The sequence below is a fragment of the Epargyreus clarus genome, unplaced genomic scaffold (assembly GCF_041222505.1).
Source record: "Epargyreus clarus isolate Ecla_fem2 unplaced genomic scaffold, WU_Ecla_fem_2.2 ptg000023l, whole genome shotgun sequence".
In the NCBI taxonomy this organism is placed as follows: domain Eukaryota; kingdom Metazoa; phylum Arthropoda; class Insecta; order Lepidoptera; family Hesperiidae; genus Epargyreus; species Epargyreus clarus.
In genome coordinates this window covers 9,684,467-9,706,202 of record NW_027332230.1, presented here as the reverse complement: position 1 = coordinate 9,706,202, position 21,736 = coordinate 9,684,467, and the positions used below count along the sequence as shown (strand labels likewise).

Here is a 21,736-nt window from a genome sequence, read left to right as displayed (position 1 = left end):
CTAAAAACAATCAAGAAGCACGGAGTGCGTTCATTAAATTTATGTCATTGAATGTACACACTTGTAGAGTTATTTCATTTCATACATATTTTATTTCGTTAAACTTAAATATTGTTTTTAAATATAGCGTATTTTTTTTAAATTACATACGGTATCAAAAGTATAAATATATACATAAAATAACGTAAAATAATTACAAACAAAATATGTTTTATTATCGAAAACCAAAATAAAATTAATACGGCTGGTAAATAAATTTCATATGCGCTAGCCCTACTCACTCTTTGCCGGATTTTAGTCTTCAAGAAGTCATTACAATATTTACCTTTGTGCCGGATGTCTTAGTAGAATAATATAGCAAAAAATGTAATGATTACATACTGGACGCTAATAACGAAACCGGTCCATGAGTTGTTTTCTGTTTCGACGAATCAGTTATTTGGATGCCAGAATAGGCAATTGTAGTGTATTTGTTTTACAGAAAAATATAATTTGAAAATGATTTTAAAAGGCCTAATTATATTACTTACTTTTAGAACATTTATAGATGTTAGTGCGCAGTCATGGAATTCAAGAGGTGGGTACCTCATGTTATTATTTTATTTATTCTATTAGTATTTAACATTTGGATTTATTTTCTTCTTTCGGGGTTGCCATGGAATATTTATTATATCTATGCTAACTTTGATTATAGTGGTAGAAACAAAACATTGTTGAAAACCCTTTTTATTCTTATCACTTAAATTTTGTAAAATATATAATATACCTAGAATAAATTTATAAGTGGGTTTATATTATGATTTAAAACAGTTAGTGCATAATATGTTTATAATTGATTTCTAAAAAATATTAACTGCCTAATCGGATTAATAAACTTTTAAAACCATTATAATAATAGGTTGGCAACTAAATTACCGCCATTTTTAAAGATTTTTTCTCTTTGAAACTGCTCCTCACCGCACGACACAAGTGACACCATTTTTTTCTACTTAAAAAAGTTATTCAACCAAATTTTTAAATGTGAAACATTATTGAATGATACTCCACGCATAAAATAACTTCCTGAAGGACAAAACGTGCTGTTTCATAATTATGATTTAAAAATGAGGCCACAAAGATTTCATGATTTGCGATTTTTTATTTAAAAGATGACAGGATCTTAGTTGCAAACCCAATACAAGAAAAGAATACTAAACGTTCCATTACATCAATACTTGCAATCCATATCGATAGTTCGAATATAGGTAATACCGTTTAAATCACTTTACTCTATTTACGTAATTATTATACTGCGATTTATGATTATATTTATACAACTTAACTAACAGCATATTATACATGAACCGCAGCACAAAGCATTGCAAATATTGGCGTTATAAATTATAAATGTTTTAATTAAAAAATCATTAACTGAAGCTGTGGCAACGCTATTAATAAAACAATTATTTAACAAATTCTACTTTTGTCAAATAATATTTTAAAAAGCTACTCGTAAGTGGATTATAAAACCCCAATCGGAGTGTAAATTATACACATGCATAGAATAGAACAAATAATTCTCGATCGAAGTGTAAACTATGAAGCAAAAACATAATTAGTAAGTATTTTTTAAACAATTATATTCGTTTTACAAAGTGCGATGCTTTCTGAGCCTTTATTTATCTTATCCATTTGTATAATCATTATAATTCTTTATTATTAATTTTTCTTTTAACTTTCAACTTCATATACGACTATTTCTAATCCATTTTTATTATAATTTTATTTTTTTATTTTAATAACTTCTGTCTTTTTTGTAGTGTATTCATTAATCTAATAACTCAACTTAACCTCGCCTATTAATTATAATTATGTTTTTATGTTTGCCACTTAGTAAAATAACCAAACAATTTATTTGATAAGCAGTTTTCTTTTCGTTTACAGATAAACGGTCACCACAATATTCTAATTGGCTACCACCTCCTCCTCACAATGGCTGGAGATCACCTCGCGATCATGACAGCAAACCACCACCGTCGGACTACTATGATCGGCCGCCACCACCACCACCGGACCATTATGGTAGACCACCACCGTATGATGGTTATAATAGACACCCACCTCCACATCATCACTATGGGAGACCCCCGCCCCATGATCACTATGGTAGGCCTCCGCCTTATGGTGATTATCATAGACCTCCTCCTCACGATGATTATGATAGACCTCCACCTCCACCTCCACATTGGCATTATGGCCGACCACCACCACCACCACCTCCGCATGATCAATACAATGAACACTCCTCACCCCATCACCACTACGGTAGACCACCACCTGATTACGGCCACTATGGTAGACCACCTCCACCACCACCAGATTGGATGAATGATTGGCGTCCACCACCACCTAAGTATAACGATAGACCATCACATAACAAAAACTTTTCACCTAATGCCTATCAACAGCAGAATCCCTCATCTCAAAACGGCGAAGGAAGTAAAACGAGCCTTTTCCAGACTAACAAAGAGGAAGACCTAATCCGTCTTATTGAATTTATATTTAACAATCAAAGTATTCCAACGTCTACTCCTTCAGTAAACACTGGATCATTTAGGAAAAATTCCGATCAAACACCATATTCCCCAATTCCGCAAATTCCCAAAGATACACAAGATGTAAATAAAATAGAATATCAAGTTTATAAAGATACTGAAACAATTCCATCCACTGAAAATCCTTACATATTCGATCTTAGAGATGGCTTTGGTCTTGAAGGAACGAGTCCTAAAAATGCCAATGCTAATCGTGAAATAGCCAACGATCCCTCCATCCAAAGTTGGCCACCCATTAATAAACCTTTACTTATTCCATTATTCCAAGCTGTACCTGTCACTCCTAAATCTAATTAAGTACCTAAATTAATAAGATTTACTGATACATGTATTAAACCACAAGTCTCAGTTAACTTGCAAAATACATGATTGTACTGTAATATTGTAAAATAAATGCTATGATTATACTTGTAATTATTTTTACTGACAATTTTATCCATAACGAACGTGGAGTAATAAAATATATCTTGTTCAAATACAGTACCTATACGCGAAATATCTATTTGTCAGACATTTTATAAGGTTATCTTCTGTATGATCATGCTAAAAGAAAATAAAGATGTATTTAATACCATATGCTGCTTATCTGTTCATTGTCCGTCTTTATTATTTATATTCACAAATAATAATAAGATAATTTAATATACTTTATGAGGTATGTACTATCAATTTAATAAGATTAGTACTAGCAACCAAAGATATGTGATAAAATTTATGTAATTTTTCAACATGCAATCGGAGTAAAAAACACATTTTAGAAATAGTGCGTTACGAAGATTTGCAAAATAGATAATTTATATGACAATAGCTAATTTCGCAAATAGATGTTATTTATACAAATCCGTTTTAATAACATGCTAAATATAGCAAGAATGTGTGAAGAGCACTGAGAAACTCAGGCAATAGACTTAAATAACTATTTTATTGACACAAGATATAAGAAGTTTTTCATTTATAACAAAGACATTTGTTACATTTATAATTATTATTTACAGCAAAACGATTTCCTCACGAACCATGGCAAAATATGCCTCCCAGGCATATATTTGATCCACCTGATGACAGAAGATTTGCTGGTGGGCCTTCTGGCCCTCCAGAATATCCAGGTCATGGTAATCATGGACCACCTGATTACCGAGACAGACCTCCCCCGCCACCCCCGCCTGAACGCGGGGGACCTCCTAGGAACTATGAAAAAATACCGTATCAAGCTGGAGAACCAGACTATGGACGAAATGGACCCCCAAACCATGAATTGCCTAACAGAAATGCATTTACAATTAATATAGAATTAGGAAAAACAAATAATGCTCAGTCTATACCCGAGAAGCCTATCAAGAAAGAAGAAAATATATCCGATAATTCAAAACCAAAACTACAAGAAAACCAAGAAGTTGTTACAACTCCGCCTGTACTATCCGAAGTAAATGACGATTCAAATAACTTAAGCAACGGGGATGGGGAAGGTAGTATTATTGAAAATAAGAATTTAAGTGCAACAGATATAAATACTAATACAACGCGTGCTAATAGTACAAACAACAATTATGTGAAGCCCATTTATGCGTATCCATTTTTCTTCCAAGCTCGAGCCGTCACTCCTGCCGCCTGAAAAAATACCTATGTTTTTTTAAATTTTACTAGTCTCTTTTAGAAAAGTCGTGTACGAAGATGATTAACTCTTATTTGATTTAAGGTATATTTTTTATATATACGTGTAGTGTAACATATATTATGCAAACTTAAAAAAATCCAGGAAATCATATTAAAGATTTGTACTTAAAAATAAGTAACCTAATTTTTTTACTATATTCGTTAGAATTTTTAGACTGTTTAGTTTACATTTTCAAAAAAAAATACTTAAGAATTTACTATTTTGTTAGTTCTGGCGTCTACATTTGACATAACATCTATTTAAATGCTAGATTCATTGATTTGTACTCTAATTTTATAATAATGTCATTTGATAGTGTAGATTACTTTTAATAAAAAACTAATAATTATAATGTTTTCTTTATTATTTTTATTAGAAGTATTATGTATTTTTTATTTCAATGTTCATTAATGACATCTTCATGATAGAATTGAATATCTATTCTGTTATTTTTATAGATAAATGATGATAAGTTTTAGCAGCTGAAATTATAAAGGAAAAAGTAGAGTTTATTGAAATTTCAATTTTCTAAATGACTTATAGGCAAATTTGATGTTAAACCAAACCTGTTAAGCAGCAATAAAGCTACGGGAAAAGTTACGGAAACAGTTTCATCATTATTTCTCATTAGACTCGCAATCGACTCTCGCTTGAGAAAACGCGGAGTATTACCCAAATGTTCTTCATATAAATTAGAGTTCTGGTAAACTTATTTCGTATTTTTATATTTTTATCAAAACGCACAGCTGCACGTTGGACAAATACTAAATTACACGAAATGTTGATACAGTATGCTGTTGTGTTTAGGTTTGAATGTGGCAAAGCATATTGTTTCTGTTTTATACAGGTTACTGTTTTAATTCAGAAGCCTACCACATGTTATCACCATCGCCCAGGGTTGACTGGCAGAGAATGCCATTAGGCATTAAGTTGACTCTTTGTTACACCGTTTTAAGGTGTTTCAAGCACATTTAATAAGTAAATAAAGCAAGTACGTTATTTGAGGCGTTCCAAAGATCCTCCTAAGAATTGAGAATATTTTTATATGATTTAGAATTTTGGAGTAGCAAGCAACAATGATCGATTTCAGGTAGGTCTGCTCTGCAGGAAGTTACTTATTTCCATGGACGATAGTGATCAAAAAATAGTGCCTACTACACGCTACTACTACAATATTGTGAAACTATACTGTATGGGGTATCTAAGCAGCAAGCGAGTACCTAGAATTCTAGAGAAATAATAATATTTGTTCTTGCTAATGATATCACATGTTAAAGAGAAGAAAGTAAATAACACTAATAGCTGTCACATTGCGGTTGTTATCTATTCCTGTTAATCTAAGATCCGGCTACGTTATTTTTGATTCCGTATACTTTTTCAAAATACATTTTAATACGTTCTTTTCATTATTTCATTTTCTAAGGAAGAAATCGTTTAAACGTTAAAATTTATTATGAAAGTTGAAATATAATTGAGTATAACAAAATATATTTAAAAAATTGTAATCTATACTAATATTAAAAAGAGGAAAACTTTGTTTGTTTGTTTGATTGTAATGAATAGGCTCAAAAACTACTGGACCGATTTTAAAAATTCTGTCACCATTCGAAAGCTACATTATCCACGAGTAACATAGGCTATAATATTTTATATGAAATATATTTGATAAATAGATTTTGAGGCGGTACAAAGTTTGCAGGGTCAGCTAGTTTTATATATAGGTACTTGCAGTACTATTTTATAACCAAATCGGCATCACTACAATCCTCTATTGGTAATTTTAAAATGTTTTTAAACTAAAATACACATGGATGAAGTTGAAATGCGGCTAGATCCTTTAGAGTAATAAAAAATATGTTGTTATGTTATATGTTAAAACAATTATTGATACTAATACAGACGTGAGAAGTTGAGAAGATGGTAACGGGTTATAATCGTTAAATCAAATGGATTATGATAATTTATTAACTGTAACAATTATTTAGAACTTGTATTTATCAATATAATAAGCATATTTATGATAAAAAATACATTTTAGAACGTAGGCATGCATCTTCCGTCAGCAGTCTTCTTGTATCCAGCAAGGCAGCCGCCAGCAAAGTTTTCTTTTCCTTCTCCTTTCTGCTCATCTGGTTTTACACTTGCAGACGTTTTTGGTGTTGTGGCTGGTGAGGCCGGAGTATCGGCTTTTGGACTTTCTGGCGTATCAGCTTTCGGACTTGCCTCAGTAGGGAAAGTTGGAGTACTTATTTTCATGTTATCATCGTCCGGTTTGCCGACATCCTTGTTATCCCCAGCTCCCTTATTCCTTTTCGGAATGAGAATACCTCCCAAACCCTTACCGAGTGTAGAAGCTGCGTTGTGAACTGTATTAACTAGTCCGTCGAACTGTCCTTCAACAGTTTTGATATATAAAATCGAAGAAACACAAACTAATACAATGATTGAAATCTTCATTTTGTTTCTATGGTTGGCGAATCGATGCGTATAGAAGTGTGGCTGAACTAAAACTAATATTAGTTTCTTATCGTCATATTATAATAATATGACGATAAGAAAAGGACCCTTTGACCTCGTATTATCAGCACACGATAAAATTATACTTCATTCTAGGAATCCGTTCAATACGGCGAAGAGACTATCAAATGGAATATTTATTTGGTTAACTATCTCTATTGCCCCGTATCACTTGGCCAGCACTCTCCACGTGATCTGAAAAGACATTAGGTATAAGTATATAAATGGCTCTTATTTTATTCTTACATTCACTATTATTATTTTGTAACTTGCTCAGTCGATATAAACAAATTATTCATGTGCGCGCTTAATCACACACTACTTGTTGCAATCTTATTGTTTGAATTAAAAGTGGTGAAAGATTTATACCACTATCCGTAACAAATGTTGTCTCATAAAGACAATTAAATTAAAGAAATATTAACTTCATTTTTACTTTACTTTCGGAGATTAAAATCAAAGTGTAATTCGTTGCTTAATGAATTGAGACGAACCTCAACGGTTTTAAATTTAGATAATATTAACTTCATTTTTACTTTACTTTCGGAGATTAAAATCAAAGTGTAATGCGTTGCTAAATGAGTTGAGACGTACCTTGCAGTTAAAGATTATGAGATAGTTATTAATAGTAAGAGAGAGATAGTAGTAAGAGAGTAGAAAGAGATTATGAGATAGTTAAATGTAGGTTATTAATTTCTATTTCATTCATAAAAAATACCTTCAGAGCGACGTCCTACAATTTCCCAACGAGTCACGCCTCTGTCCAATTCCACATTGTAGTTCTGGAATCCTTATTATTTGACTAGATTGCAGGTTCTTTGCAGTGGTAGTCGAATGCATGCTCGCATCTCGAAGTTTGTCACGAAAATTAAACACTACGCCTGTCTCCACGTTCTGTATTATAAGCAAACTCGCTAGTATCATAACCATCACGTTTCTTACGTCCATTTTTATGTAATGTTTAAATCAAACTGAGTCACCACTTTATAAACAATCAATAGAACGACGGACTTAATCACCACCGATTCCTACACACTCCATGTACATCCCTAATGGCACCATTCTTGCAGGGCTTCGTGTTTGGTGGCACGTCGATCATTTTTTCTTTAGGGTTTCCATCAGTGTCTGTGTCTTCAGTGACGTTACCTGAAGATTTCTTTGAGAAGTATTTAATAATATCATCAACTGGATTGGCAAAAAAACTAGTGATGTCCTGATATGATAAAGGCGCCGCGTCACCTTGTAGGAGCACTTGAATAATAACACTGAGCACTACAGTTTGCGCGAAGAGACGCATCATAATATAAGAATAGACTATCTACTATTCGTTTATCTCGCGCGAGTTCGGGCTTGTCAACAATCGAATTACAACATAACTCGTATATCCTTGTAAGTACTTCTCAGAAACAGAACTGGTTGTCCGTATCATTTTTTAAATAATATTTGTCAAAAACAACGTGCCCATTGCAAATAAGATTGTCATGTTTGATGTAATCGTTCATAGTAACCTGGTAATGTATCGGTTTATAAGATAACATTTATTTATTGCGAACATAAACACGGATACAACGTGATGAACAACAAAAAATATCAATTAGGTATAATAACCTTTTGATTGATCACATACTACAAGTAAAAACATACTATATGACGCTGAGACTATGCTTGTAATGATAAAAACCCATTATATAATTTAGATATGTAATGATGTAAGGATGTATATGTTACGGCTAAGAGCAGAAGGGCAAAAGACGCCTTAATTTACACCAATTAGGATCCATATTTACGACGCTCTAATTTAAATCTAGCCTTTTCATAAAAAAAAATAAGATACTAAATCTAGGTTTGGTTACATTAGGTCACCTAAAACCCTTTTAAGATGAAAAGCAATAAAGCATTTCAGAGAAAATAATATTATCTCTTAATATTTTCTAATAAGAAAAATATTAGGTTGCTTGGCACTCAAATTCAGCTTAGACAATTAGGTCATTTTTAAATAGGAGTTTCTTTTTTCTGCTGTGTGTGAAAAAATAATGTCAAAATGTGTTTCATTATAAACACATTTAAGTTTTCCCGCTCTACTTTAGAGGTCAAAGGGTATAGATGGTAGGATGATGGATAGGTTGAGTAAGACATCTGAATGACAGTCTCCCAAGAATTACTAGCACTACAAAATAAAAAGGGGCCATTTTTCATGTACCATAAAAATAATTAATTGATTTAATTGTAATTATTAGGTAGGTATTAAAATTTCGTTAGTTTTTGCTGAATCATTAGAAAATCAGTAACGTGTTTTTATAACAGCACAAGCAATACAATTCGAAATAAATAATGTAATCGTCCCTTATTTCGTCGCTTCTTATTTATTGCTATAATAGTATTGTTAGGCGCAAAGAACTTGAAATTGGAAAGCTTACCCGAATTTTTAATTAGAAGTCAACAATATACGTTCGTTATCAATTTTTACAATTTTTTCATACCAAATATCAAATTTTTAAATTTGATGTGAGCAGAAATTGTTTTTTATCTTTGGCTAAATATTGCATGGATTGATAAAGATCATCGTTGAAAGTGAAATTAAAATTATGAATTACCCAGGCCGTTACCGTTTACTTTTGTACTTGATTTAAAATTACGTGAATAAAATTGCCTATATTAGCCAGATTAAATAAAAGATATCATGTGTAATAAATAAGAGCTTAAATCTAAGCTACATAAATTTACTTGAATGTATTTGCAGGTTCTACTCTTATACCCTTTGTTTCTTCACGAGGGGGAACCTTCAAAAGGAGCGACACAGGGTTATGTGGGACTCTTAACGCACTAAAACCCGTCCTCGGCGCTGCGTAGAGGACTCCGGGATCGCCAACGGAATTTAATCGGAGTCCACTTAGCGCGGTGCCCCGTCGGGCTCCGCCCAGGTGAGCTTAGCGCTCGCCACACCGTCTGGTGTGCACGACGGTATGCGACCACACATACCGCCGTCCTTCCCGGGGTCACTGGCCGGGCGGTTTAAGCTCCCACTCTTGCCGTCCGCAACCCCGGAAGCCCCCTTTGAATCGCCTCTTACGACAGGCAGAGGATACCGTAGCCCTATTCTGTTCCCGGAACTACAGGGACAACAGTACAGTAACCTAGTAAATATTTAACTTATTTCGTTTATATATGATAAACAAATTAATAAAAATGTATTTGACAAATTAAAAAAAAAAAAAATTGGCTTTTAAGAAGGAACATCGTTATCATTTATTAATTATTGACAAAGTCATGAGCATTAGTTAATTCCCCAGTAGTCCATGGTTACCAGTATCAGTGCAACAATGTTTTGTAATAATTTCTTGGAATCAAAACAATTTTTATTTTATGTCCCGCGACATCTAAATATCTTCTCATTTGGCTAGCTTATCTAAGTAAAATATATTTGCGATTAGCTTCCTCACTCAGTTTTATATGCTTGTATACCATACGGGGGTGCTCCCGTATTTTCCTGATTATTATTTTACTTTTAATATAGAAGTAGTAAAAGAAGGTTGAAGGTGGTAGAACCCTTTGTGGTTCAACTCCGGCGGCACCACCAGCACACCTATTACTGCCTCATAACAGCAGTGTTAAGCGTTGCTGTGTTCTGGTTTTGAAGAGTGTTGTAAGGGAGACATACTTATCCGAGGCGTTCCAGCTTAGTCCTCAGGGGTAGACTGCATGCTCGTCTAATACACTCATAAAAAAAAACGAACATGCATTCGACGTGATAGCAAGTGGCCACTATCGACCAGCGTGTTAAACCCCATATAGGATCCAATTCCTACAACAAATCGACCACAGATAGAGGAATAAGTTGGAACGCCTCTTAAAAGGGTCTGCCTCTTACCACATTTTGAAAAAAACATAGCAGTTAGAAGCTCTTTATCATACTGTAGCCAAAAATATATTCAAATTCAAATCTTATTTATTCAAAATTGATTCATATAGAATACTTTTTGAAAGTCTACAAACTACCACCGCTTCGGAAGGTGTTTCGCTATGGAGAAGAAGCGGCGCAAGAAACTCCGTAATATATGATACCTCGAATCGAAAAAGGTCGAAAAAGGAATCGAAGGTTCTATTTCCCTAAACATTTTAGCATGAATCTTAAATATATACTATCAGATTTAAGTAACATTTCTAGTAATATCCTTTAATGTCTCCATTTTAACCCGCTTTATTTAGCTTGGGTTGTATGTATGTATGTATGTAACTAAGTAACGGAATCTTTGAACCCGATTTCTATCCACTTTGAACGTTCAGTTTAATTCAAAATTTTAAACAATTATGAAAAATCAATGACCATACACGATTTTAATAATTTTGTACCATTGTCCTTGTCAACATCCTCAGGATTAACGATTTTCGAGCGCCTTAGAGAAAGTTCATCGCAAAGTTACTAGATTGCACCAATTATTGCTTTTCAGTTCTGTTATAGCGTGATTTTTAGTTTTGAAAATAATAATGTTATTTCCCTATAACTCAAATGTTCAAACTCAGAAGTGTGGGACGCTTTTCGAAAACTGTAAAATGGAGCACCCCACGCTTTTTTCACAATTATACTATTTACTGTTCCTTAATTGATTCCTAGATTGAAAATTATTTTCTGCTTTTTAGTTGATTTTATCATAAAAGCGTGTTTTTTAGTTTTTGGACTATATTTATTTGTATCACAGTCCCGAGTCTTTCGTTTTTATAATTTTTGTAACCTTATATTGATTACAAAATTATAATGATGACGCATGTTCATGGCACTTTCAAAATAACAGGCGCTGCTGTGTTCCGGTTTGAAGGGTGTGGTAAGGGAGACAGACTTTTCCGAGGCGTTCCAGCTTAGTCCTCAGGGGTAGCGGCGCATCTGTGGCCGACCTCAGGTAGGAATATCTAATCCTATCTGGGGTTGATTACAGATGTCCATGGGCGGCAGTAGCCACATCAGGTGGACTGCATGCTCGTCTGCTATTCTTATATTATAAAAAAAAAAAACAGATTTACATTTTCATTTGTTTATATGCAGTCTATAAGTAGAACTTCGCGTTGTAAGAGATCTACGTGGCGGGCTTTATGTATACACCTAACGCCAAAAAATATTTTTATTGCGAATGTTAAAGAGTACTTCACAGTTCATCATTGTAAAATTCTCGTTAGCAGGCCCGCAATACAAGCGCGCTTCAGTGACCCCCCTCGTTCTGTACGAAGATGGCTAATTTTCTCGAAATAACTGACCAGTTCAAGTGGTATTTTTATACCACAAAGTTTGATGAATACGCTAATTAAAAAGTTCAAGTTTGACGCGGAGAAATAGAAGTAATACAATATACTAGTTATACCACGGTAGGAGGCGATGTCAAAGTTGATCTAGAAAAGTTTTTTTTTTGTTTATTTTTAAATGGAAATTAAGTAAATCTCAAATAAGTAGGTATAGTTAATAATTTACATTATACTCGTATAATAAAGGCGGTATGATCCGAAAGTGATTACAAACACGTAGCTCATATAAATATAGTACCTTTATGAGCAGAAGGATTATATATATTTGTGTATTACTAATGCAGAAAATTTAATTTATTCGTTACAATAATATACCTATCACCTCAATATACCCCACATGACGTGGTGATCGAATATTAAGCATTACATCATATTGACATAGATAATTACATCACATCACATTCACTAATTAGGCTCTTTCAATAAATTGTAATATTCATACATTTTAGAATAATATAATTCGTAAAACATGAAAGTTAATTTCCATCGATTTTTCAAATAATAAAAACATCCTTTGATCATGGTTGGTTAGCGTTCAACGAAAAATTCCGAAAATACACTCAATGCGGCTATGAGAGGCATTTTGTAATTAAAATGCCACCCGCTTAGAGCGATAATATTCAAAATACTTATTTTTGTTCATAAATCTAATAACGCCCCTGCAGTGACACAATATACATTTTAGTAATATATGTTTTTAAAACATATTGTAAATTTAAATTTATCTTTTAAAGATAATAGAACCCTTCGTGGATCGACTCCGGAGGCACCACCGCCACACCTAGTTCTATCTAATATCAGCAGTTTTCTAGATTGAAGGATACATAGATGAACACAAAAATTAGATTGTTTTATTTCAGGCAAGGTAATTTTTGAAATAGGTCATTTTTTAGGTCATTATAATTTATCTTTAAATTACAAACAAAAGGTTTATTTTTTATTTAAAACTAATTACAATTAAAGTAAAAATTAAAACAAGCACCAATTATATGTTGAATCATTTTTTGAAGTCCCAGCGTGACATCTCGACTCAATGCTTGCCTTTTTTGTTCTTCAAGTGTTTGGACTTTTTGTGCTGAAAAAAATAATTATTTAATAATTACACAAAATGTAATTTGTTAAATTAAATAGCAATAGCGATAGGTGGGTATTTGTGTGAAGTGTATTAGTATTTAATTCTCAGATTTTTAGAAACTTGTAATTAATGATAAGTAGTAGTAAACTCAAGGTAATTTAAGGACGAAAAGTACCATAGGTATGCCCCTTAGCGTATAAGCTCTACAATTTCATAAAAAATAGTTCAAAGAATTAAAAAAATCATATGAAATAACAATTATTTTACGAATCAAATAAAAAGTTAGAGAATTTCACCCTTATTAATTTATTTAGAATATTTTAGTGACTCTTCTATTATTGAAAGGATTTTTAAAACCTAGAAATACATAATAAATTTGTAGAGAATACGCTACACTGGTTCGCGAAATAGTTAGATTCTTGCAAAAATTACAAAGCTTGTACTTAGTGTAAGCAACATGACTTACTAGCATACTCTAGTCTTGATTAAGCTTATAGGACAAACTGCAAGTGCATTTGTTACATATTTTAGTACATAATAATTTGAAACTATAATTCAATATCACAAACTATGAACAATCCAAAGCGAATAACTTACATGACTAGATTTTTCGTCACTGTCGTCGTCATCGTCGTCTTTGCATTTATTGTCGTCATCCTCTTCCGATGACGAGGATGAAGATGAAGATGATGAAGACGAAGATGAGTCATCTTCCTTTTTGCGTCCCTGTTTCAAAAAAATAACATTTTTAAATAAGTCTTTACAAACCCTGTATAATAATAGCTTATATGCTATAAGATTATACTATTTAACATTAGTTTACCCATAAAAGGTGAAGTTTTCTTCCTATTTTTAGAAAAAAAAATTAGCATATACCTAAAACTTTATTTAGGACACAATTTACTGTTCTTAATTACATTAAATAAATAACATTACAATTGTACAGTTTCCTCTTTAATTTTCTCAGAATCTGAATTTTTTTTAGAAATTGTGCCTTAATTGGATTTAAGTATTGATTTCAATTAATCTTATTCACTTCAAAATAACTTCCATAATGACAATTCCCGAATGTATTAAAATTAAAACATTGAAGTAGATAAATTAAAATGGTCGTTTGTTCACACTAATGAAGTCGCCTACGAAGTTCATATAATGACAGAATAAGAATCAATGACAAATGTAAGTGTATTCTTAGTTAATAATATTATTGTACAGCGGTAGAGCGAATTGTAGTATTACTTATTGCCATCATTACTGCAAATCAGAATCGCAATTGAAGCTCGCTCGAAGAACCCCGTCCCGACAAACATTCTTTGAACAGATTATAACGCTTCGGTACTCCTAGTGCTATTATGCGCACTCACCGTTTCAAATCTGTCTGATATAAAAATAGTCTAATTTGTAATTTTAAAATCAGAGTAGATTTTATTTTAAGTGGTACAGTTGAGGACTTGGGAATAATGAAGAATGTTACCCTTGAATCGAATAATGAAATTATTAAAATTTAGGCATTGGTATTGACTGGCGATGTTATCTTGGTCATCAATCTATTACTGACCCACTCCTGGGCACGGGTCTCCTCTCAGCGTTAGAGGACTTTTAGGCCATAGAACACCGGGCTACCAATCGCATATCGATTTTACTTCTATGTTGATAAAATTTAGATACTTATCGTAATTCCGTATTACTCGTATAATAAAGTCAAAATTAAATTAATATGATAATAATATTTGTATTCATAACGATGTATGAACTCAAGGTATGGATAATTGAAGGTGTGAACTGACACTAATATAACTAGGTATTCGTAATTACATAAATGTCTCACGATCCACGCCGATTGTATAATCTTGATTGCTAAATTTAGTGAAACAATAACATACTCTATGATAATGAAAATATACAACGGAAATGTTCTTAAAATTATCATGTTCTGTACATGATAATTATACGCCTTAATAAAAAAAAAACAATAATTAAATATTCACTTACTTTGTCACATTTATCTTTATCTTCTTCTGATGAAGATGACGAAGATGAGGATGACGAAGACGAAGATGATGAAGATGAGTCGTCACAGTCTTTCTTTTTTTTATTCTGAAAAACAATAAGTTCATAATTAAACTTCTTATATAAAAAATATAAAAAAAACTTGTCACTCAGTTAATATATTTTGAAATTCAAATAAAATACCTACATTTAGGTACCTAACTATATAGGTACCTATAATTTATATACCTATAGTATGTACTATTACAACATACATTAAGGCATCGTAGATAGTGGATAGAAGACCAAAACACAACTATGTAAAAAGTATAGATTTTTATAACATTTTTATAACAAAACAGTTGTATTTTTAAACAAGTTTTCTTTCTTTTCTTGTTATTATAACATGTATGCAGAGATTCATCGTGTCTCCAAAATATTCCTATTTTGGTCCACTAAAAACAATGGTCATCGCATTTTATGTATTTACATCCTTTAATATGAAAATGTGAAAGCAATCAATAATATCACCGTATGTATATTCATAAGCGTTATATAATCAATTACACTTTATCAAATTATGACGAAACTTGATTTCTTAAATAATAACAATATTGATCTCATATGTGTCATGACACATTAACCTCTGACACGACCTTTTATACATAATACGCACTTGAATATTATTGCCTACTCTAATTAAGTTATAAAAGATAAGATTAGTTCTGTTCTAAGATCAAATACTAACCTTATCGATATTTAGAATTCAGTCGAATCTATTAGGTATGTATAGACGATTAAAAAATTAAAACGAAACCATATCCGTTTTTGTTCATATTGCAACGCATCTATGGTTGACCTCAGATAGATCTGATCCTGATTATTTATAGATGTCCATGGACGGCATATACATATGGATGTTATGTGGTGTGAATGCTATATTGCAATCATATAAAAAATCTCATTGCATTGATTCCAACTATACTAAAACAAATATAATAAAAGCAGTGAAAGACTAGTCCGAGGTTCAAATCCCCGGGTCTGATTTTTCAAAGTTATGTTCATATTCAAAATTAATTATCACTTGCTAAACGGTGAAGGAAAACATCGTGAGGAAACCTGCATACCTGAGAGATTTATAAAAAAAAGCGTGTTAAAAAAAATTCAAAGGTATGTGAAGTCTACCAATACGCACTTGGCCAGCGCGGTGGACTATGGCCTACCCCTTGCAATCTGAGAGAAGACCCGTGCCCAGCAGTAGGACAGTAATGGGTTGATGATGATACTAAAACATAATTAAATGTATAATATATACCTACCTCTTTACTTTCGACTTCGTTAGACTCGTTCTTCTTGTGACCTTTCCTGGAATTGATCTTGTTTATTATTTAAAGTTAAAATAATATCTAAACCGAGTGTGACAATTTTTATGTTTCTTAAATGTTAGAAAGCCAGAATTTTTAAACGGCAATAGAATTTTGATTGTTTAAAAATCAGGAAATATTATTTTTATGACAAAAGGCCTACCGTGCCCAATCTACGTATAGATATATTTTTTATGTTAGAAATGGAAAATTGTGAGAAAATGAAATTGTTAAAATTATATAAATGGACACAAATTTCCGATTGTTCTATAAAAAGCTGTAAATATTGAAAAATAGTACCAAAAGAATAACAAAGTAATAACATTTAATGACTAATTATTCCAAGTACTAACTGAACCAGTTATAATTTTTAACAATAGTTACCCAGATGAACATGATCTGGCGTCTGCAATGGCGAGCACCGTGAGAACGACAAGCAGCCCAAGTACTAACTTATTCATGTTTAATCTGAAAAAATATAAATTAAAATTGAATCCAAAATATTTTTAAAATATTTCTCATGGAATAATTTTATTTATAAATCAATTATTGCTAGCGATGATGCTTATCTTATGAAAAAAATCCAAAGTCCAATGTTCACCTACAGAACTTTAAGAGATTTTAAATAAAATTATAGTAGATAATAAAACATATTTTTATCAATGATACAATTAGAGTAGTGCTTAAGTAGAACCAATGACAAATAATGCAGGTACCTAATTATAATCCCAGAAGCAAATTATCAATTATAATTATCAATTATAAAAATTATCAATATGTGTAAGATTCAGGTTACATTAAAAATATCTTGAATTAATGTACAGATATTATTCCTGTAACTCCCCAGAAATATCATTGATACAGGATATTGTAGAGTTACAGAAATAACATCAAAATATGAGAAATGCAACTTAGTTCTAAGAGAGGGGAAAGTCTATAATCAGATTTGGATCCTAACTGAACTTGGTTATAGTCCGCAAACAAAAAAATCATCAAATAAATCTTATTACAGTTTTAATATCCTGTAGGCCCTGAAGATAAAACGGAGTCCTAGTAATATCAATAATGTGTAATATCTCCGTCTATCACAGCCAATCAGCTTCGAATCAACTGAACCAATTAAGATATTTAATATTACAATTATTTAATAATTAAGTTACTAAATTATTATTATAAAAACAAAAATTCCACTGCTTAAAAATATAGCTTAGATGTTACTCCCTAATATATAAATTATTATTATAAAAACAAAAATTCCACTGCTTAAAAATATAGCTTAGATGTTACTCCATAATTAAAACGAATCCAACGACATCTCTAGGACTACCATGAGTTTACAAAAGTATTACTCGCTAGCGACTGCGTAAAATAAATGTATGAAAAATTGTACAGCGCCTCTGGTGGTTACTCGTAGAACTAAAATCCGTAGTGACGTAACTCGATACGTAAAAAACCTATCGCAATCAAATCGCTAGCGAATGTCATTATGATCTATTGCCATACAAATTCGGTCCCATGAGTCATTAATTTGACAGACGTTGTCAAGAAATACCGTAACGATAGTAGTTATGTTATTCACTAGCAAAATGACAATAGTTTTCTATTTACCATTTCTATAGTGGCGTTTCTATGCCAACTCATGGTAATGCTACTCATGTTAATATCCGTCAAGCCGCATGCCAAATAGTGAAACATACATTCGAAAAACACTACGAAGTCGGGTACAAATTCAGTACCTACATATATACATTCTATGCCACATAAACACGGGCTTATAACGAAAATATTCTTTTTTATTAATATTAAAGGTGGTAGAACCCTTTGCGGTTCGACTTCGGCGGCTCCACCGCCACACCTATTTCTACCTAATAACAGCAGTATTAGGCGGCGTGTTCCGGTTTGAAGGGTGTGGTAAGAGAGACAGACTTTTCGGGGGCGTTCAAGCTTAGTCCTTAGGGGTAGCGGCGCATCTGTGGCGGACCTCAGGTAGGAATATCTAATCCTATCTGGGGTTGATTACAAATGTCCATGGGCGGCAGTAGCCACTTACCATCAGGTGGATTGCATGCTTGTCTACTACTCCTATATTATAAAAACATTATAATATAATAGTATTAAATTATATCAACTTACGGGACTTATTTAACCGCAATGATATAAATTCGTTGATGCGTTGCTAGTTTGCGTGGACTTGTGACGGAGATTTCGTATCAATAGAGTATCAAGTTATTTGGAATAATTGCGTTGAGCTATTAATAAGGTCAGTTGATAGCGATTATGCAGTAAATATCAACCAAAATAAGACAAATCATAAACATTTAACTTGTTTGTCCTACTTACCAATTGCAGTTAAGAGCAACATGATAAGATACTTATTCTATAATATCTCATCTTATTAACGCTAATTAATTGGAGACCTTATAATGATAGCCTTGTGGTTGAATCTATGCACCTCAATCGAGGGTCGTAGGTTTAGATCTTAATTAATTATCACTTACTATGACGATTATGGAAAACACTATGCCCAAATATGCCCTAGCCCTCACAACTTTATTTTACTTTTAGTATTTGTTGTTATAGCGGCCATCGTTATGCATCCTGTTTCTATCTGTTACAGTTCCGGAGATATAGCCCTGTGACAGACGGACAGACAGCGAAGTCTTAGTAATAGGGTTCCGTTTTTACCCTTTGGGTACGGAACCCTAAAAATAGGCTAGTTAACGTCATGATATAGTATGATAACTCTGAGAGTTCAGGGCCATACTATCACGACAACGAATACGCAGCCTTCAAATTAAAGAAACGGTTATGAAACTTACTATAACAATTATAACTAGTTTTTTTATAAACGGTTACAAATGTGACCACACAAACACAAATATTAATGAGATTTTTGTTAATATCATAATTATATTGATAAAAAGGTTTTATGAATTTTATTATCATCATTGATAATGATCATCAATGTCCCACTGCTGAGCAGGGGTCTCCTCTCAGAATGAGAAGGATTATGCCATAGTCCACCACGCTGGCCAAGTGCGAATTGGTAGACCGCACATTAGGGTGGAGTGAAAATTATTTTTTTTCGTATTGTTATCGGAATATCTGTAAAAAGTTGCTGTTACTGTTCACAAATACACACAAAATTTTATTTAGCACATAATAAATTTAGAGGTGCCCCCAACATCATGAACTCTAGGGAAATTTGCAAAATATTGTCAAAAAGCACCAACGTCTAATATTGTCATATTACCGTTAAATAATATTATATAAAAGAATACAAGGAATTTATATGTATGGCAGAAAAGATAAGACTTTAGTTTGTATTCAGAAGGAAGGCAAATTTTATAGAAAAAGAGTAACAGAAGACCATTATGTGATTTTATCAGAGCCAGGAAGTAATTATTTCGGGCATGTTACGTGTGAGTCTTGAACTGCTAAAAGTATTGAAACTATCATAATAAATCATTTGAGAACAAAATCGGTGGAATTGGATAAAATAGTGGTTGTTGGTTGCGATGGTACAGTCTTGAATACAGGTTTCAAAGGAGGTGTTATTCATTACATGGAGGTCTTCCTCCGTATAATGAATAACACCTCCTTTAACTTAACAAACCATTTCAACGGTTTGTTTGCCAGTTACATTCGAATGAGTTACCATTGCGACATCTTTTATTGCATTTGGATGGACAAACTACAGGGGCCTAAATGCATTTCAGGTCCTATTGTATCTGAATTACAAAAATGTGAATCAATGCCAATTGTTCAATTTACCAACATTCCCTGCATATTACCTGAAGTTGCTAGAAATGACTTGAGCACCGACCAAAAAGATTACACTGATCTAATTATGTGGCAAGACTGTAAGGTAACTGAGCCACCTCTGACTTCCAATTTATCTGATGAAGCCTTGAAAGAGATTGTCAAAAGTGGTTTGATTACATGTCAAACTATTAAAGATTTTCCCTGCCATACCCAAGCCGTAGAGCGCTGTATCAAATTGGTGACCGAAGCGTCAAGTGCAGTTTGTGGAGAAAACAAACGAGACGGTTTTATAAGGGCAAGACTATTATCACTCCAGCAAATGCCTAATTTTAAAACAAAAAAAACAATTTAACATCGAATAATGTACTTATTTCTGATTTGTTTCATTCCCTGATAAGATTTTCTTTTAATTTTCTTGATTAAAAATATTTAAACTACTGATCAGGCTTTTATTTAAAGTATCACAATGTAGTTTGTTTAATAATATACAGGATATCTAGTAAAATACTATCATTAAAAATTAGATCAGTGTTTTTCAAAATTCTGTATTTTTCAAATTTTTAATTGGGTTGGGGCACCTCATGACATTAAGACAAGTAAACAATATTTTGTACGCTGAATTTACTCATTAAAAGGCAACTTTTTACCGCTATTCCATCTAAGAGAAAAAAGAAAAATACAATTTCATACATTTTCACTCCACCCTACCGCACATACCTTTAAACTTTTTTTAACATTTCTCAGGTATGCCGGTTTCCTCAAGATGTTTTCCTTCACCGTTACTCAAGTGATAATTAATTTCTAATACGCACATAACTTTGTAAAATCCGAGTTTCTTAACCACTAGGCTATCACTGTTTTTTTACGAATTAGCTTCCCCATAAACGGAGTATTCAACTAAACACACTTCAACACACAAGAAATATCAACACGCCCAATTCACCGTTTTATCTGGATTACTCGATAAATGCTCCATCGGTACCGTCAGCAAGAAAACAAGCTCCTTACACAAATAGAAGGGATTTTAATATCCTTAAGTAGTGATGATACTGGTTTTCTCTCCTATAAGAGACTTGCAAAGTAATCCGTTGAGCGCACAGATATCTTGCAAATCTGTTTGAATCATCGTATCCTTTTCAAATAAATAGGGTCCGGTCTTTAAAAGGAATGTTTATTTTATATGAAAGGGACGGCAGACGTTGAGGTTAAATACGTAGTAATCTTATGCTTTTAAAAAAGTCTTTCATTTAAAATATGGAGTGAAAAAATTATAAGAAGATAGCTGAATACAAAACTTGATTTGTTATTCTTACCAAAATTACTTATTTATAAGTTACATTACGAAAATTCGTACACGTTTAAAATCTACTTGAGTACCGATTTAAAATAGTTATCAACTTTTCGTAAAAAATATTCAGCCGCCCTGAAAACTGCTTTATACGTCGTCAAACGTTTACTGTCCTACTACTGGCCACGTGTCTTCTGA

The 21,736-nt window shown here is 32.5% G+C and overlaps 2 protein-coding genes across 4 annotated transcripts; one reads left to right on the top strand and one right to left on the bottom strand.

Annotated features, from left to right (window-relative positions):
• Positions 1 to 293: 293 nt before the first annotated feature.
• LOC140751717 (uncharacterized) lies at positions 294 to 4,629 on the top strand. 3 transcript variants are annotated; one of them, XM_073085744.1, is made up of 3 exons: positions 294 to 577; positions 1,924 to 2,061; positions 3,590 to 4,629. In XM_073085744.1, exons 1-3 carry the CDS (start codon positions 499 to 501, stop codon positions 4,204 to 4,206), a joined length of 834 nt encoding a protein of 277 aa, XP_072941845.1. In that variant the 5' UTR covers positions 294 to 498; the 3' UTR covers positions 4,207 to 4,629. The 3 variants fall into 3 exon arrangements, with proteins under 3 accessions (XP_072941845.1, XP_072941844.1, XP_072941843.1); XM_073085743.1 differs by having other exon boundaries at positions 1,924 to 2,145; XM_073085742.1 differs by lacking the exon at positions 3,590 to 4,629 and having other exon boundaries at positions 1,924 to 3,582.
• Positions 4,630 to 12,951: 8,322 nt separating this feature from the next.
• On the bottom strand, positions 12,952 to 18,693 carry LOC140751480 (uncharacterized). The gene is made up of 6 exons (XM_073085355.1): positions 18,619 to 18,693; positions 16,870 to 16,953; positions 16,441 to 16,486; positions 15,125 to 15,229; positions 13,730 to 13,858; positions 12,952 to 13,132 (listed from the first exon to the last, which is right to left on the bottom strand). The coding sequence occupies exons 2-6, from the start codon at positions 16,944 to 16,946 to the stop codon at positions 13,088 to 13,090; spliced, it is 402 nt and encodes a 133-aa protein (XP_072941456.1). The 5' UTR covers positions 16,947 to 16,953; positions 18,619 to 18,693; the 3' UTR covers positions 12,952 to 13,087.
• Between the last annotated feature and the right edge of the window lie 3,043 nt (positions 18,694 to 21,736).

What these genes read in the sequence shown, in the direction of transcription:
- LOC140751717 (XM_073085742.1), top strand. Translation starts at nt 499, where the DNA reads ATGATTTTAAAAGGCCTAATTATATTACTTACTTTTAGAACATTTATA. An exon ending in GCAGTCATGGAATTCAAGAG is followed by an intron (nt 578 to 1,923) that starts GTGGGTACCTCA and finishes TTTCGTTTACAG; the next exon opens with ATAAACGGTCACCACAATAT.
- LOC140751480 (XM_073085355.1), bottom strand. Translation starts at nt 16,946, where the DNA reads ATGAATAAGTTAGTACTTGGGCTGCTTGTCGTTCTCACGGTGCTCGCC. An exon ending in GCCAGATCATGTTCATCTGG is followed by an intron (nt 16,487 to 16,869) that starts GTAACTATTGTT and finishes GATCAATTCCAG; the next exon opens with GAAAGGTCACAAGAAGAACG. An exon ending in ATAAAGATAAATGTGACAAA is followed by an intron (nt 13,859 to 15,124) that starts GTAAGTGAATAT and finishes TTTTTGAAACAG; the next exon opens with GGACGCAAAAAGGAAGATGA.